Consider the following 18,146-nt stretch of genomic DNA (forward strand, 5'->3'; position numbering starts at 1 on the left):
GGATCCATCCATGAGTAATTTTCCAATTTGTGGCTGAAGCAAGAAACAAAATATAATCCTGGAGATTTTATCAGTTATATTATTTGGAGAACTGCATTGTTTTTTGTATAGTAGCTGTAGCTTGGATAACTTGTGTATAAAATTATGCGTGGTGTGGAGACAGTGGAGACAGAAAAGTTTTTCTCCCTCTCATAACACTAGAACTCGGGGACATCCAATGAAGCTGAATGTTGGGAGATTCAGGAGAGACAAAAGAAAGTACTTCTTCAGGTGGTACATAGATGGAATTTGTTTCCGCAAGAGACAGTGATGGCCGCCAGATTGGATGGCTTTAAAAGAGGATTAGACAACATTCATGGAGGATAAGGCTATCAATGGCTACGAGCCATAATGGCTATGCTCTGCCTCCACTGTTGGAAGGCTGCATGCCTCTGAATACCAGTTGTTGGAAACCACAGGAGGGGAAAGTGTTCTTGTGCTCTTGTCCTGCTTTTGGACTTCCCACAGGCATCTGGTTGGCCACTGTGAGAACAGGATGCTGAATTAGTTGGGTGATGATGGGAGTTGGAGTCCAGAACATCTGGAGGACTGCAGGCTCCACAACACTGATTGACACCATCAATTTATCTGTAGAGGGATGAATGGCACCTCCTAGGCATAGTAACCTTACAGAGTGAACATAGCATTGGACAGAACAGGACAGAGGTAGTCATGCAACTCATTAGTGTGCATATATTTGAATCCCAATACTCCTTGTGGTTGTTAAGAGGCTTCTGGAATTTCTGTCGGCAGTTAATAAAGACAACTGGCTCCACCATGTCTGTCTATTCTATGGATCTGGGCAAGCATGGAATTCTCTGTCAGAGACAAAATTCTGCATGCTAGGAATGTCAGCTTTTGCTCTTTCACGCAAGTTTGTATTCCTGCAAATATAAGCTTGAAGATATGTGGTCAGAGGCCAGTGATATCTCAGAAGCCAGTCATGGATGATGAGCAGGACTTCCCGTGGATGAGTGGCAAGGCTTCAATGTTCTATATTACTATCAATAGTGTGCATTATGCACACTGAATATTTTCACAGATTTCAGCTCTTTATTCAGATTGTAGAGGTTGGCTTTTCTGGATGAAGATTTCAGTGCAGAAGGTAGCATATTCACCACTTCGGCTATATGGGGAATCTATACTTTACACTTAAGTGTTGTACATCAAATATAAACTCCAAAATGTCACTTTCAACTGTCTGTGTTGACAAATACATGGTTGATGAGCTACGTTTGGAGCCATCATAGTAAGAAAGCCTAATGAGCTGAAGCTGGCCCATTCTTATTCCTACACAACCAGCAACATAGATTTTAAAGCAGATGTAAACCTGAAGAGGAAACAGATAGGTCAACAATAATTCAGTTGCAAAATTGACTAAACTGTTGTTGTGAAACTTTGGGGCATTGAAAATAAAAAAAGAGAGCCTCAAATAATCCAAATCAAGGCTTGGAATCTTTCTTTGGCCTGAAAATCCACTGTTGTAATATTGTAAGTTCCCTAGGCCTGATTCATTTGATTTGTTTTCATAACACTAGGGGTATTTTTTAAATTTCCCAATGGCTCTTTCAGAATTTCCATTGTTACAGTATCTAAATGCCACAGTTGGCCCACCCACTGGGCAAGTGGAACATTTGCCTCCAAGTGGTGGCCCTTGAGCAGTACAATGAAGGCGGCAAATGATAACTGCATCCAGCAAGCACCTGGTAACTGAAAGATACTCATCTGAACTCACCCCTTTGTCAGATCAAGAGGAAAGATAATAAATGATGGTTGCAGCAGAGGGAGAATGAGAGGGCGAGAAGAGTGCAGAGCTTGGTGATGAAGACTTGAGAGCCAATGACAGAACAGAGCTCAATTCAGGGCATCTCAAAGGCTTCTGCTGGCCCTAACTGAGCTTTAAGATATACAGCTTCACCCTCTCTTGTACTCCTCAGAAAGTCTCACCTGGCACCAACATTGTCATCCTTCCAGTGCCTGGCAAAGCCATGCCTACAATCTCAGGCACTTTGAAAACGCTAAAAGTGTGGCTTTTGGTTGCTTATTTTTGGTGTTCATCCTTATGTAGGTATGGTGGCTATTTTATGTCATCAGCTGATTTTATAGACAAATCCTTTTTATATATTTGTTACACTTTAATGGATTGTTAATGTGTATTTTGCACATTGACCCAATAAATTGCTTCAGGGCTTCATTTGGTAATGTGAAACAATGCATAAATTGAATGGAAGCAATTCCCTAACATGGCCAAGGTGCCATCAAGTAGGCCCCTAAAGTAAGATTGACTTCCCCAAACACCAAGATGGCATTCTGTTGCTCCACGCACATTCTGGCAACCCTTATGGGTCTGTTCCTCAGTAGGCAGGCCCTTTGGTCATAGTAGTCTTAGTCAGTGAGAGTCAGTTGATTTCCACAATGTATTTATGTTCAAAATGATTCCCAGCTTGCCAAGGCTGGGGCAGGGCACGTTCTGAAATGTGTTCTCTTTCCTTTTGGGCACCTGATTCACCTTCTGCTGCTCTGTAGGATTCAGAATGTCACGTGGCTGCTACTGTTATAATATAAGCAATTGCCTAATAAGGAAGGTGCCCTCTATATTCTACAAAGAGATCTCAAGAAGTAGGGTCACCATGTGTTCTGCTTTACAGAGGACAGTCCTCTCTCTGAAGGGTTGTCAGAGAACAGTCCTCTGTTTGAAGAGTCCTCTGTCTGAAGGGCTGCCTGGTCCAAGGAGGTTTACCTGGCACCAACATTGTCAGCTTTTGGATGCCAGACAAAGACATTCTTGTTTGCCCAAACATTTGGATCCTGATGTGGTTTGATTTTTGGCCTGTTCTTCATGGTCTTTTTGGGGTGGGAAGGATATTTTCCTTGTTATTGATTGCTAGTGGATGAACACTTTTAGTACTATGTATAGTCTTATTGCTTTTATGGTATTTTTTGCATTTTTAAGTCCATCAGAAGGGACAGCAGGAGCCCTGAAATTGTCTATCAACAGGTAGACAGTTCATGGAGGATAAGGCTATCAAGGGCTATTAACCCTGATGGCTATGTTCTACCTCAGAGGCAGTTTATTTGTTACATTTATATCCTGCCCTTCCTCCCAGAAGGAGCCCAGGGCAGCAAACAAAAACACTAAAAGCACTTTAAAACATCTTAAATACAAAATACTTTAAAACATATTAAAACAAAACCTCTTTAAAAACATATTAAAACAAAACATCTTAAAAAGAACTTTAAAAACAATTTAAAAAAACATCTTCAACAGCAATTCCAGCTCAGATGCAGCCTGGGATAAGGCCTCTACTTAAAAGGCTTGTTCAAAGAGAGAGGTCTTCAGTAGGCGCTGAAAAGATAACAGAGATGGCGCCTGTCTAATATTTAGACGGTGCCACGATATTAAAGATCTGCTTCCTATGTTCTTCTATGCTTTGGTTAGCAATATGCTTCAGAATACCAAATGAGGTTTGTCAGGCTCCCTCTTCAATATGTCTTTCACCAGAAATAGAAGAATCATTTATTTTGATGGAGCTTTAGCATAGAAACATAGTAAGCTGCCTTACAAACCATCGATTGGTCCATCTAGCTCAGTATTGTTTACACATTGGCCTGATCCAGTAGGCTCTTCTTATGTTCTTCTGTTAGCACCTGGATAGCAGATTGTGCAGACATGTAGGTCACCTGATCACAGTCCTCTCTACTAAAGTGAGATGCATTATATTTCTGTTCATATTATAGTAATTGTTTCTAAATGTGCATGTACACATATACATGAGCATTGGCAAATTGTATGCAAATCTGGGCCCTTTTGAGGAGGAAATCCTCCTTTTTGGCAGTGAAAAGGTAGTCACCCTATCAAGAAGATGGAGGTGATTTGACCAACCTGAGCCAAGAAGAAAAGTCCAGAGCTCTTGAAATTAGCAGCAGCCATCCTTTCTTGATTTGTTGACAACACTCCTAAGGTTCATTTCATAACAGAGACTAAGTGGGCCTTCAGTATTCCCTACCACAACAAGAGCCTCATGCTCGAAATGGGGTTGCAAAGAACCTCACGTAGCAGACAGATGGCTACCCAGCCAATTCAGTCATTAGAAACCTAAATTAGGTAAATCACAGGCGAAACAGCAACTCCCCAAGTAGCAGGAGCGGATTGGAGGGCTCCAATTGAAAATTAACAGTGTCTCTGAGGAGGGAGAGGCCATTGTGGCTGGGAAGCTGGCACAGCTGGGAAACACCATTGCACTGGGTAGTGCATTTGGACTGGGCTATTACTGCACATCAAAGCATGAGAACACAATGTCTGGGACATGCTAATGACACCAGGAAAAACAGTTGCTTTTTTATTGTTCTTGGGTTGTAATTGCTGAAATGATTTGCTGTCGAGCGCAGGAACATAAGTGGCTTGATTAGCAGCATTGGATGCAAGAAAGAAAAGAGTGGCCGCAAGGAGCTGTTGAGTTATTCAGCAAGTGCAGGAGGGAGCTCGTTAAGAGAGGGCACGGCAACAACAACACAATATAAATACACTCTCCCCTTTGCAACTATCACAAAATAATTTTGATTCAACAAAACACTATAGGTTGCTTCCAATGCTAGGCCTACACAGAGTAGACCCACTGAGATTCATGGACCTAAGTTATTCCTGTCTATTCATTTCAAAGGGCCTATTCTGAGCAGGACCAGCACTGGATGTAACAACCCCAATTCAGAACCATTCAAGGCATTGTTTAAGCCAGGGCTCAGTGCGGCTTATCCCCACGCCTGGAAAGGGTCACATGTACCTGAGTTCAAACCCGTTCTCCAGTTTCTCAAATGTTTCCTTCTTCTGCAAAGGAGACTTCAATTTTTCTGCCTCTTTCTCGGGCTGCTTTAGACTTTCTTCGCAATCTCGGTGGTGGATGAATTGTTGAACTTATCTTGTCACTGTGTGGCCTTGGATGGAATGTAGTTTTTTCTCTTTCCATTACGCACTCTCCAGCAATTTGCAGCCTCCCCAGCTGTCTGAATTCCTAATCTGCAAAAGCACCATGGGAGGACTTGCCCCGTGACATCTTCCCCTGAGCTTCAATTGAAGCACAGGGCACCAGGAAGGCTGGGAAGGACATATGCGATTTTCAGGAAACTCGCTCAGTAAGGCTGCAGAGTGCAGACTGCTGGAGACATTGGTAGAATGAAAGAAAGGACACTCACAAGCATCCCATTGAAACAAAAATCCTGCATCCCTTCCATGAGGATTTCACTGAAATCTTCTCTCCCCTTTCACAATTTTCAAACGCAGTTTCTTTTCTCATAGATTGGTGGGGAATGGTAGGGGGAAATGCAGAAGAAACGTTCAGCACAGCACTAGCATAGACATAATAGAACATCTTTGAATATATGTAGAACAGCCTCCCCTGACCTGTTGCCCTCCAGATGTTTGAGACTATAACTCCCATCAGCCCCAGGCAGCACAGCCATGCTGATTGGCATTGTATTCCAAAACATCTGGAAGGCACCACCTCAGGGACGGCTGATGTAGAATGATTCTTCCTTTACCGCTGTGTAACCACAACCAGCCCTTCCAGTCAAAGAACTTTGGGATTATATGGAAGGGCTTCTAAATTTAAATGTCTAGGCAAGTTTCAGCTCCATCAATGCTTATATTAGAAAGTGAAGCAATGTAGCCCCAATTTACAGGCTAGATTAAGGACTAGCCCATGCACCAAGGCTCCTGGCTCAACAGTTTTCCAAATCCTCATTTTTTGTGCCTTATACTTGAAGCCCACTTTGTCCTGTACAGACATGTGCTGTATGTGCTTACAAATGGTCAGGAGTATATACACATTCATGTCCAAAGTGTGCATGCATGGAAGAACCTGAACAGATCAGATGCTGTGAACAAACAGGAAACGGCCTGCATCTTCAGGCCCTAGTGTGTAACAGCCCAGAGCTTAAGTCAGTCTTAAATGGCTTGGGATCCAGTTACCTGAAGGATCACCTTCTGCGGTATATATGGGCCTAGTTCTTGAAATCCTAATCAGAAGACCTTCTCCAGGTTCTCCTGCCTAATGAAATGAAGTGGTTGGTTACTATGGAGAAGGCCTTTTTGGTGGTGGCACCCGGTTTATGAAATGCCTGCCCCAGAGAGGCTCATCTGGCACCCATGCTAGGATTTTTTAGACACCAGCTGATTCCATTTTTTGTTCTCCTAGGACTTTTAATTACAGTAGGTGTAATCACCTGGTGCTTTCAACTTCTTGCACCGAACAAAATGTAGGCCGTGCAAGCCCTGGACCAGGGCCTGGACTTGGTGGTGAGTTGGATGAGGGCCAATAAACTAGCAAGACAGAGACGCTGTGTTTTGGTGGTTCCCAAGTTCGGATAATTGGTCAGTTGCCTGCTTTGGATGGGGTCATACTCCCTCTGAAGGAGAAGGTCCGTAGCCTGGGGGTGCTCCTGGATCCATCTTTGTCACTAGAGGCCCAGGTGACCTCAGTGGCTAGGAGTGCCTTTTACCAGCTTTGGCTGGTAAGACAGATGCAGCCATTTCTGGACCAGGATAGCCTGACCATTGTTGTCCCTGCACTGGTAACCTCCAGGCTGGATTACTGTAATGCGCTCTATGTGGGGCTGCCCTTGAGGTTGGTCCAGAAGCTACTGCTGGTGCAAAATGCAGCAGTGAGACTGCTCACTGGGGCAGGGTATATCACCAACATGTTACCCCGCTGCTGAAGGAATTGCATTGGCTGCCCATTTGCTACCGGGCCAAGTTCAAGGTTCTAGTTTTGGTGTACAAAGCCCTATACAGCTTGGGACCAGGATACCTGAAAGATTGTCTTATCCCTTATATACCCAGTTGATCATTGTGCTCTGCAGGTGAGGGCCTCCTGCAGATGCCATCTTATCAGGAGGTCCGTTCTGCACAACATAGGAAACAGATCTTTAGTGCTGCGGCACCTATCCTTTGGAATTCCCTTCCCTTAAACATTAGACAGGCACCATCTCTGTTATCTTTTCGGCACCTACTGAAGACTTTCCTCTTTCAACAAGCCTTTTAAATTGAGATCTTATCCCAGTCTGTGTTTGTGTTGGAACTGCTTTTTAAAATGTTTTTAAACCTTTTTTAAAAAGTATATTTTTAAACTTTTTTTAAAAAGATGTTTTTAAAGCTTTTTAAAAAAATGTTTTTAAAAATGTTTTAATATATTTTAAAGTCTGTTTTTATTATGTTTTAAAGTGTTGTAGTGCTTTTGTTTGCCACCCTGGATTTGTACTGGGAGGAAGGGGGGGATAATCAATCAATCAATCAATCAATCAATCATTTTTAATATGCTTATGCTGGCTTTCAGATGTGTTTTTTTTACTGAATGCGTTGATTAAACATTGGATTTATTGATTTTACTGTTTAATATCTAGTTTCTTTTATACATTTGATGGGTTATTATACTTTGAACAGCATCTGTTTTTATGATGTTTTAAAGTGTTTTTAGTGCTTTTGTTTGCTGCCCTGAGCTCCTACTGGGAGGAAGAGAGGGATATAAATAAAATAATAAAATAAAATAAATATAGAGAGAGCTAAGCTGTTTGGAAGGGATATAAACTTAACAAATAGATAAATAAAATAAAATTAGTGACTGGCAATTGAGCACACATATTTCATACAGCACTCTGTGTGTTTGTGTGTGTGTAGGTGGGTGGGTGGGTGGGTGTACCACAGGAGATCCCAAACTGTGGTCCAATGGTCTGTGAGTTTCATTCAGGTAGTCCACAGTGTATCTTTGGATTTGTGGTTGCAGAAAGGAGATGGCACATCCATCGCACTGAATATTCATATCTATTTTTAATTGCATTTTATTGCTTTTTATTCCTTATATTGTATTTTATTGTATTACAATTTGAATTCTATGGAACGTCAGGTGCTACAACAGGCAGAAACATAATTAAGTGATCTACAAAAACCCTCTGCAATTTTCAAGTGATCCATGGGGGGGAAAAGGTTTGGAACCACTGGTGTACAATATATACTCCTAATGGAATTGCATTTTCCCAAGCACAAAATTTGGAGTTGTAAAGAATGGAAAAGTGCAACACTGTCACAACAGACATAGTTTCTTCCTTGAGGGATCGTGTCTGGATCCTGCTGCACATCCTTCTGAGAAGAGGCTTTAACATCTGGGAATGTCCCAGTACACCAGACCATCAAGCTTTATAAGCATACTTTCATTTAGTATCTCTCCCCTTTTCAGAATCTAAACAATCTGCTTTCACCTTTGAGCGGAAACACCTGCATGAGTCTAGTCAAGAGGCAACAGGATAAGGGATAGCACTCAAAAAGTTACTGGGACTGCGCTGGCTGATAACCACAAGCTCAACCGCCAACCAGTTGTGCCAAGTTTACATCACAAAGCAACCTCTGAACAGAAAGCATTTAAAACAACTGTCATCCTTCTGCACACAAAGCAAAATTCATACTTATGAACAGCTGCACGAACTAGCTGAACTGCAGCTCTTGCATTAGCACTACACATACAGTACTTCACTGATCCTCTAGCTGCAGTTCACGTAACAGTTGACTTGCTTAGGCCAAAGGTACGGTCCAAACTTGGAATATGAAGTAGCAACCATCCACACCATACATTTATTTATTGTATTTATATACCGCCACATAGCTGATGCTCTCTGGGTGGTTTACAATAACTAAAGCACATTCAACACACATTTAAAGCACATGACTTCTCCCAAAGAATCCTGGCAACTGTAGTTTCACCCTCTCAGAGCTACAATTCCCAGCAACCTTAAACGACAGTTCCTAGGATTCTTTGGGAGAAGTCATGTGCTTTAAACGTGTTGAATGTGCTTGAAATGTACAGGGTGGATCTACCCTAAGCAGGGCTCAGTCTAGGCAATGCCTGAATGGGAGACCTTGAGTTCCATCATAGATGGAAGTCAGGATATAAACAAAATAATGAGTAACATCATAGGACATCATGGTAGGAAGCAGAAACCAAAATAATTCCAGCAAGCAAAACTAACCTTTCAAAAATACTTTTATTCCCCTCTTCCAAAATCGTACTGTATTATTTATTAACCCTAAAAGGAGGGGGCATTAAAATGTTCATGTACAATCAGACCAAATGTCTATCTAGTCCAGCATTCTCTCCAATATAGCCATTCAGATGTACCTGGCCTAGTCAGGACAAAAGTATAATTAATGCTTTTTAAAAAGCAAACTTAAGTTGGAATAGGTGAGGCTTCACATGTCTCAGGGTCAGTCCAAAGTATGCGTGCTTGTTTGTGAATGTGAATCAATGGGTGTGGGGTTTGTACATGGGTGGTTTGTGTGTGAAAGACATAAAAAGAGAGCAAATGGATGATCAAGGGGAGAAAGGGGGAGAGGGAAAGAGAGGAAAGGGGTGTCCTTACTTTTGGCTTTGGTCCCACTCACCATCAGATCTGCTCCTGCCCAGCACCAGCGTATGGTCCCCAACCTCTTTCCCCCAAGAAGGTGCAGCCCTTGACTTCAAAAAGATCGCCCACCCGATCTATACACTTCTATCCTGTTCTCAAAGCGAGCCTCTTCTTACTTTCAACAGCATACTGCTGGCAGACATCAAATCTATTCTATTCAGTTGCATGGATTCGCATTCTTAATGTGTGAATCAGTCCTTGCATCCCCAATATCTTTCACCACAGGGTAGTGACCATTAACTTAAGGGTCTTGCTTCATGTACGTTGGTTGTGTAACCCAGTTGCTCACAGTGATCTCACAATTCCAATGGAGTTGCATATAGGGGTGCTGACTCTCTCTGAAGGGGGGGGGCAAGAATGAGGGCATGGAATTGTTGCTCATTAAGGCTGACTGGGAAAAGACATAATGTGGAAAAAGCAGCCTTTTTATTGCAGTCAAAACTGCAAATGTCATGCCTGCGTAATTTCCTTGAACTTGCAAGACAGATTCCAGTCCAGATGCTTGGATTTCCTTGTTGTGGGACAAGGAATATTTTAAATGCGGATTCCCAGGGTTCCTGTCCATTATAAAATAGTAAACTAAAATGTCGCCTTTCATGTCCTTAGGGCCTCAGAACTCAGAGAAAGCAAAACAGCCATGAATATAGCAGCAGTTAAAATGTAACTTTATTGTTCTGATTGAAAAACCACAGAGAGAAATGTTACAAAAGTACTAAAGAAAGGCAAGATTAACAGAGGTCGTCTCCCTTCCATTCCTTCATCTTGGAGCATCATATGGGACGGCTTCTCTAGGCCAATCACAAAAAGTCATTCTGTTTAGAAAGAAAAAAAAGGATTCTACTGTGTCTGTGGGACAAGCTGATGGCTCTAGGCATGAGGAGAACAACCCCAAACCTTTCCTGGCCATGATACACACTGGCTATTTGTGGGCTGAACTCAATTCGCAGAAACAGCAAACTAGAGTACATTTGCCCTTGTCATAGGGAGGCTAAGCCCGTAAGAAATACAGATCCCATCATGTACTGTTGACAATAAGGCCTGCAAGAATAATATTTAGGTTTAAAAGACAGGGAAACAAATTTCCGTGCCTTTAACTGGAGGAACAACAGAAATATTTCAAAAAAAGATCTGCCTTCGTTCATTCATCATTCATTTTGTTCTTATCAGAACAACCCAGTGGACAAAAAAGAATTCTGCTTTTTATTTCATTAATGCTGGTGAAAAGAAGGTTGTGCACATCCCTGAATTCTTCTTGCATGGAATGGAGTAGTAAAAATACAAAGCATGGGTTCCTTTATCCCAGACATTCTGGCCACTGCCTCTTATGTGGCCAGTATCTTTACATGGGAGACTATGTAAAAGCAGCTGATTCAACTCATACTCAGCTTAGAAAGCTTCAGGATTCAGCATTCCAGTGGCGACATAACTGAGGTTGGCTTTTTCTACATGGAAATCTACTGACGAGATTAAGATCTAAATTTCTAATTATGGATGGCATCAGAGTAGTTGTCCAAACTATGGCAGATGCATGTTTTCTGAAGTTTTTTTTATATATATATGTTTAAAAAAATTAAAAATGGAGATTACGTATCAGAAGTGCTCACTCAATTGTATGCCGTATTATTAGTACATAGATAAGGCAGACATTGAGTATACATAGAGAGAACAGTGTACCATACTGTTAATTTCTTAAGGCTCAATAGACACTATAGATTTCATTGGGCTTGCAGGGGACCCTTTAAACAGAAGTGGTGAATCTGTGGCCCTGCATATTTTGGTGGACTACAACTCCCATAGTCTCTGACCATTGGCCACACTTGCTGGGGCTGATTGCAGTTGGAGTCCAACAATATCTGGAGGGCCACAAACTCCCTGCCCCTGCTGTAGAATCTGGGCCATTTAACAGGAGAAATAATCTCTCTCTCTCTCTCTCTCTTATGTCAGTGTAGACAAACAAGAAGAAAAGATTCAGTGTGGAACAGAGGACGCTGCAGCCGTGTTAAATCACTATTCCTGCCACCATAAAGATGCTATTACTATAACATGTTTCATCTTTCCCCTTCTCTGTCACTCATACCTGCAAAAGAGTCAATTATACATCTCAGGATGAGAGCTAACATTTGCTCCCAGTGCTTGTGGTATAACATCCACTTAAACTAGTGTGGTTACATATAAATCGAAGGCAACCCAGCCACACATAATTCTACCTCCTGCAATACTATCCCATACTATCCCATGTAGCTGCAGGGTATGAATAGTGTGATCACACGGGTGGTGCTAAACACATGGTTTGGAATCTGACCTTGCGGTTTTTATACATATTCCACAGCCCATGGGGATACCAACACAAAGAAGTGATGCTCATGTGGCTCAAAATAAGGTGTGTGTGAAGGGAGTCAAAGTGAGAGGAAACTGTGTCTCTTCCCTCCCTCCACAAGTTCTCTCCTGCGTACCTTCTAGCTAACATCTGCCCAGACACAGCATACCCTGAGGCTCCATGGCATATTCCAGAACGCACAGGACAAAAACATGTGACATTAGTTGAACCTTCATAAGGGAGAATCCTTTGGGGCATACTCTAGATTGGTGCATTTGTACCATGTCTCAAGGTAACCCTGAAGTTGCACAACCTCAGTGTGCTTCTTGGTTTAGCCTTGTAATATGGTTACACAAAGATTAGGTTCACCCTCTATGGGCAGCTAAAGCCAGATCTATCTTGACCTTTACAGTCATGATGAGACCAGAGATCTTCCACTTCTTGGCAAGGAACTAGTCCTCCGGGATACACTTGTGTAGAGAGAACAACTCCACTAGATAGAGGGAAAGAATAGAAACCCACTTATTCCTCACATTCCACCACACAGGTAGCTGCTCATTCACTAGGGAAATATACCCACCTTTTTCCCCCTAAGAAACCAGCTTTGTGTTATCAGATACCATCTTGATAATTGCACTATGGCTTATGAGCTGAGCTTGCTCAACGCACATACATTCCCTTTCTACCAATCTTCAGACGTTATGATGGCATGAAAAACAAGCAAGAGAAAAGTCACCCATCTCCTGCGACCAAAGATCTCGGAGGCTATTTCCAATACATGCCCTCCCACACCCAGTTCCTGCTGGGAAATTGGTTGGTATGATTATTCCTGAGAGTTTTGATTATCTCCTTCAGTAGGCACATGAGGGTTCTTCAACCGGAGCTATTGGGCTCAGAGGCTTCAAGGTGCTCAGGGACTGGAAGGCAAAGGTTGACGAGTCATACACGAAGTGAGGTGCTGGTCGGCTTCCATTGATATGCTGCATGGAAATAATAAGGGGGAAAAGGGTAGGGGTCAGAGCCCATGAGATGAATCAACGAGTGTGCACAGGGGGAACCTGACAATGAGCAACCTATTTATTCATTAAAATAAAAAACATCTTTATAATAAAAAAATCAATAAAGCAACATTCATAAAAAGAGTAAAAAACAAAAAGCAAAAAAGCACTGAAGATCAGTAATAAAACAAGCAGGTATTCGGGCTGCAACACTGAAAAATATCTCTAAACAAAGCAGCTTTGAATAAAACATCAAAAGGTACAGAGAAAAGGATTTAGATGGATCTCCTGTTGCAGGGAGGCCCATAATCTGAATGCCACCACCAAGAAGGCATTGTCCCTTGTACCCACTAACACCTCCTCCTTCATGTTCCATGTTGACGGAACACCGAGCAGAGCCTCTTTTGAATGTTCAAGTGAGTGGGCAAATTCATACAGGCAGGGGGAGATCTTCCATTAACAAGTTCTATGGCCTAGTCCTTAGGACCTCATTTGTAGTTCTTCTCTTTCCAAACTGTTTCCCACCCTACTCTAAAGATCCCTGCAATTCCTGCTCCCTAGACAGTCCTGGTCCTATTTTGGCAACCCCTCAGCCTCCATTGTGCTCCCTCTCTCCATTGCCTTGACTCTGCTGAGTGTCAACCTTCCCTCCCTCAGTTTTCTTCACTAAAGATGTCCAGATAAACTTACAGCACCACTTTTGGCTACATCTTTTTTTAAAAATGGGTGAAAAGTGACAAGCCTCCCTTCAACACAGGCCTGGTGCCAGTGGTCAACCAGGTTAGACATGGGCCAAGAGATCCAGGGGCTCAGAAGCGGCCTCACTCAGCCATGCTGCCACTGTCCACCCTCCCACTCTGCCCCTGGATGGCTGTTATAGTGGTAGGCGGGTGGTGCCACTGCTTCTGAACAACAGAATCAGGTCTTCTATGAATTAATTACCACTGAGTTCCCCACAAGTATGCAGTGCACTATGGGCAAGAGGTGGCCCCCTTTTGGCCATGCTCCATTCCCGAGACAAAGCTTGACTCTCATTTGCCCAAATTTACCCAAAATGTCCCAACTTATAGATCTATATTAAAATCTATAAAATTCAACCTATAGAGCTATGAAATCTAAGCTAGAAACTGTCTGCTAGTCTGTCTGACTGCTAGAAACTGTCTTAGTGTGCTTCCAGATGTTTATTGAGCATTCATTCTGATTTGTTTGCAGGGAAGTTAGATGACACTGCCTCAAGCAAGTGTTATCCCACACTTTCCAGTGCATTCTCCCATCATTTTCTTTACTGCAAAAAGTCTGATCTTTTACAGAAGCAGGTTGGTGATGCAAGATCAACAAATGAACTTTAATTGTGCAACCTGAGTTCACCTCCAGATGAGGTCACCTCCACACAGTACATTTAAAGCACATGGCTTCCCCCAAAGAATCCCTCACAGAGCAACAATTTCCAGCACCTTTAACTAACCACAGTTCCCAGGATTCTTTTGAGGGAAGCCATGAGCTTTAAATACATGGCGAGGATGTGACCTGAATCACACTCCAAAATAGTGACAGACTGGAAGTGCCTGTAATAAACTGGTTTCAGTAGCTGCTTTTACTATCCATGTTTTTATTCTCCTTTTCCATAGCAGTTAATTTTTGTCATTATACTGTTGATTTCATTTCATTTTATTAGCCATCTTGAGCTCTGCTTAGAAAAAGCGGGTTACACGTATTTAAAATATAAAATGAAAAATGAATGAATAAAAAGGGTACTGAAAACGATCAGTATGGCTATACACTGGATATAGGGAGACAGACTTTAGAGACTCTGCTGTTTCTTTTCCTCTTTCTTCCTTCCCTCCCACACCATCAGTATTCCCAAATAAGCTTGAAGGGATGGCCCTTTTGCTAAGTATTGGGATTTTTTATCAACAATTAGCAGGTATTTTATTCTGGAGTGACCTCTGACACCTCATGGTCATGTCTGTTATTAGGTGGTCACTATATGGAGGACTTCAGTCTTTGATCCATGCATCTTCCCTAATAGATTCTGACTTACAATCAAATAGTTAAAAGGTCAGGAACAGAAAAGTCTTCTGTGTTGTTGACCCAGCCAATAAGGTCAAAATCCCTTTGTCAGAAGGAAAAGGGTCCATTAGATTATCTGTTTCATTCCCTGAGCAATGCATTTTGCTTCCTAACGTTTCAATGGAAGACTAAGATTCACCCTTCTAAAAGCACTGCCTATTATGCCTCACCCATCTAGACAGATTTCTAGATTTCATGCCAAGTGGTTATCAGCTAAATTAAAGTTATGAGTCTAGCTCCTGCTACATATGCCTCTGTCATGATGACCTTTTAGGACAAAATATTGGGTGATATCCAATGCGAATCATTCTCACAGTAGACTCAACGGATTTAAGCTACTTCAGTGGGTCCACTATCAGAACGACTCCAGTTGGGTATTACACATATGAGGTTTTAATTTTTCACTTTTATGAATTACATTAACAAACAACAAAAAGGTAATATCTGGGCACAGTTACTATTATTACTGCTACTGCTACTGCTACTACCATCAGTATGTTTACTGAATTTATATCCTGCCCTTCCTCCTTAAGAAGTCCAGGGTGGCAAACGTAAACAAAACAATTTAACAAGAAAAAGAAAAACATACTAAAAACATTCCAAAACACAATTACAATTAAAAACATTCTAAAACACAGGTTAAACTATTCTAAAGTATAGTTAAAAACCTTATTTTATCAGTGATCATCAGGGTACCAGGAACAGTGCCCTTCAAATGCCTGGGTAAACAGGAATGTTTTTAAATTCCTCCTAAAAGTCAGTGATGATAGTGAGAGATGCACCTCACTGGGGAGAGCATTCCACAGATAGAGAACCACCACTGAAAAGGCCTTGTCATGGGTCAGCACCAATTGGGTAGTGCTCTTGTAGGGTCTGTGATGGTTGACACTGGGAAAGGCACTCTTTTAGATACTTGGGCCCCAAGCCAGTTAGGGCTTTATAAGCTAGTACTTTGAATTGGGCCTAGTAGCTCACTGACAGCCAGCGCAGCACTTTCAGGATCAGTGGTACATGGTCCCATTGGGCTGTCCCACTTACCAGTCTAGCAGCCACATGCTGCTCTAGCTGCAGCCTCTGGACCATCTTGAAGGGTGGCTCCACCCTTGCAACATTACAACAGTCCACACAGGAAGTCACCAGAGCATGGACAACTGATGCCAGGCTATTCTCGTCTAGGAATGGCTGTAGCTGGCAAAGCCTCAGCTGGGCATAAGCACTCCTAGCCACAGAAGCCACTTAGGACTCTAGTGACAAATGAGAATCCAGGAGTACTCTCAGATTATGAACCTGTTCCTTCAGAAGGAGTACAGCCCAACCCCGAACAGGTTGTACACCTAATTCCCGGATGCAGGAACCACCCACCCACCACGCTTCTTTCTTATGAGGATTCAGCCTCAGTTTGTTGCCCCCATCCAGCCCATCCCTGCCTCCAGACACCTGTCCAACGCTTCTCCCGATTCAGATGGAATGGAGAGACAGAGTTGTGTGTCATCAGCATACTGGTGACACCATGCTCCAAATCCCAGGATGACAGTTCCCAACGGTTTCATAAAAATAAAAGTGATCAATCAGGACCAAGTTTCTTTCTGTGCCAAAATCGAGCCAGAAACCAGATAGAATAGATCTAGATCATCTGCTTTCTCCAGACACACCTTCAACTGGCCGGCCACCACCCCTCGATCACCTTGCTGAGGAAGGGAATATTAGAGACTGGATGGTAGTTTTCTACAACCTCTGGATCCAGTTTTCAGTTAGTGTGAGTGACCAGGGCTGACTAAAAATAAATACAAGAAGCAGTGCCTATGTATACAATGATAATAGTCTACATACCTATATTTTGATATAGGATAACCAGTTTTGAAACACAGGGATTTGTTATTTGTTTAGTTAGTTTATATCCTGCCCTTCCTCCCTGAAGGAACCCAGGGCAGCAAACAACAAGTGATAAAACAATTAAAACATCTTAAAAACAATTCCAATACAGATGCAGTCTGGGATTAAGGTCTCTCATTAAAAGGCTTGTTAAAAGAGGAAGGTCTTCAGTAGGCACCAAAAAGACAACAGAGATGACACTGGTCTAATATTTAAGGGGAGGAATTTTGACTTGGATTTATATGGTGTTGGTGCATTCTCTAGCTCAGGTCCTTGCAGGGGTTCAGAAAATTATGCTGCTCAACGTGATGCAATGAGACAACTTTGGAATCTGTACCACATTTATATAAAAACTTAAATCCCAATTAAATCTCATGCTATGGGGCACTCCCACAAAGTCCTATTTGCCTACACTCTCCATGGCATTTTCAGGTTATGTTGTTTGTGAATTCTATCTAACATAATAGGGTTTGTACAACAATTATTAATTTCTATTGTGTTTCATGCATGTTTATGTGGACAGTTGGGTTAAAGCAGCAGTGGGAAGCATTTGGCTCTCCAGATGCTGCTGAACTACAATTCCCATCAGTCCTAGCAAGCATGTCCAATGGCCATGGATGATGGGAGTTGTAGATCAGCTACATCTGGAGGGCCAAAGATTCCCCATACCTGGCATATTGCCAAATTTTCCTTCACTGATTCTCCTCCAGTTGTTCTCCCAAATCTGCATCCTTTGGTGCATGTGAAAATAATGCACACATTTAGAGGAGTAAACCACTGGAGTTTATAGTTTTTCAGTGGACAATAAATCCGAAGTAATATGGGGTTGTTTATGAAACTTCTAGTGTTGTGACATAGGTCTCTAGAATTCACTTCCTCTAGAAGTGAAGCAAGCCCCCAACATTGTTAAATTGTTAATGTTTGTTGAAAACTTTTGTGTGTGTGTGTGTCCCCAAGTCTTCCTGAAGGAGCCCATTTTATTTTGGAAGTTTTTAATTCTTATTGGCTTCATATTTTTAATAGTTTTATGGTTTATATTATGTCTAATATTCTATTTTTGTACACTCCTCAAGTATTTTGTTAAAATGTTCAGTGATTTATAAATTGTGAAATAAATAAATAAATGGAAGACACTGATAAAAACTAAAGGTCTCTGTTTCTCTCTGTTAGGGCTTGGGGGGAAAATAATCTGTCCCTCTTCTAAGAGTCCAGGAAGTGTTACTTTTTCCATTTTCTCATTAACTGAAACTGAGGACTACTATGAAGTCTACATTTTCAATCTATGTATTCCATTGGGAGCTAATAAGGAGAGTCTAGGAATTAGTTTATTTCTCCAGTCCAGAAGTAGCCAACATGACACCCTTCAGATATTATGAACTACAATTCCCATCATTCCTGCCTGC

At 42.0% G+C, this 18,146-nt stretch overlaps 1 protein-coding gene across 5 annotated transcripts in view; it reads right to left on the bottom strand.

Moving 5' to 3' along the window:
* Positions 1–10,128: 10,128 nt before the first annotated feature.
* The window catches only part of LOC133383714 (uncharacterized), a 77,843-nt gene continuing 69,825 nt past the window's right edge, over positions 10,129–18,146 (bottom strand). For all 5 annotated transcript variants that reach the window (XM_061624929.1, XM_061624925.1, XM_061624926.1 and 2 more), the window contains one exon: positions 10,129–12,783. In XM_061624929.1, coding sequence (XP_061480913.1) covers positions 12,655–12,783 — 129 coding nt within the window. In that variant the 3' untranslated portion in view covers positions 10,129–12,654. The remainder of the gene's footprint in view (positions 12,784–18,146) is intronic.

Source organism: Rhineura floridana, chromosome 4 (assembly GCF_030035675.1).
Source record: "Rhineura floridana isolate rRhiFlo1 chromosome 4, rRhiFlo1.hap2, whole genome shotgun sequence".
Lineage (NCBI taxonomy): Eukaryota > Metazoa > Chordata > Lepidosauria > Squamata > Rhineuridae > Rhineura > Rhineura floridana.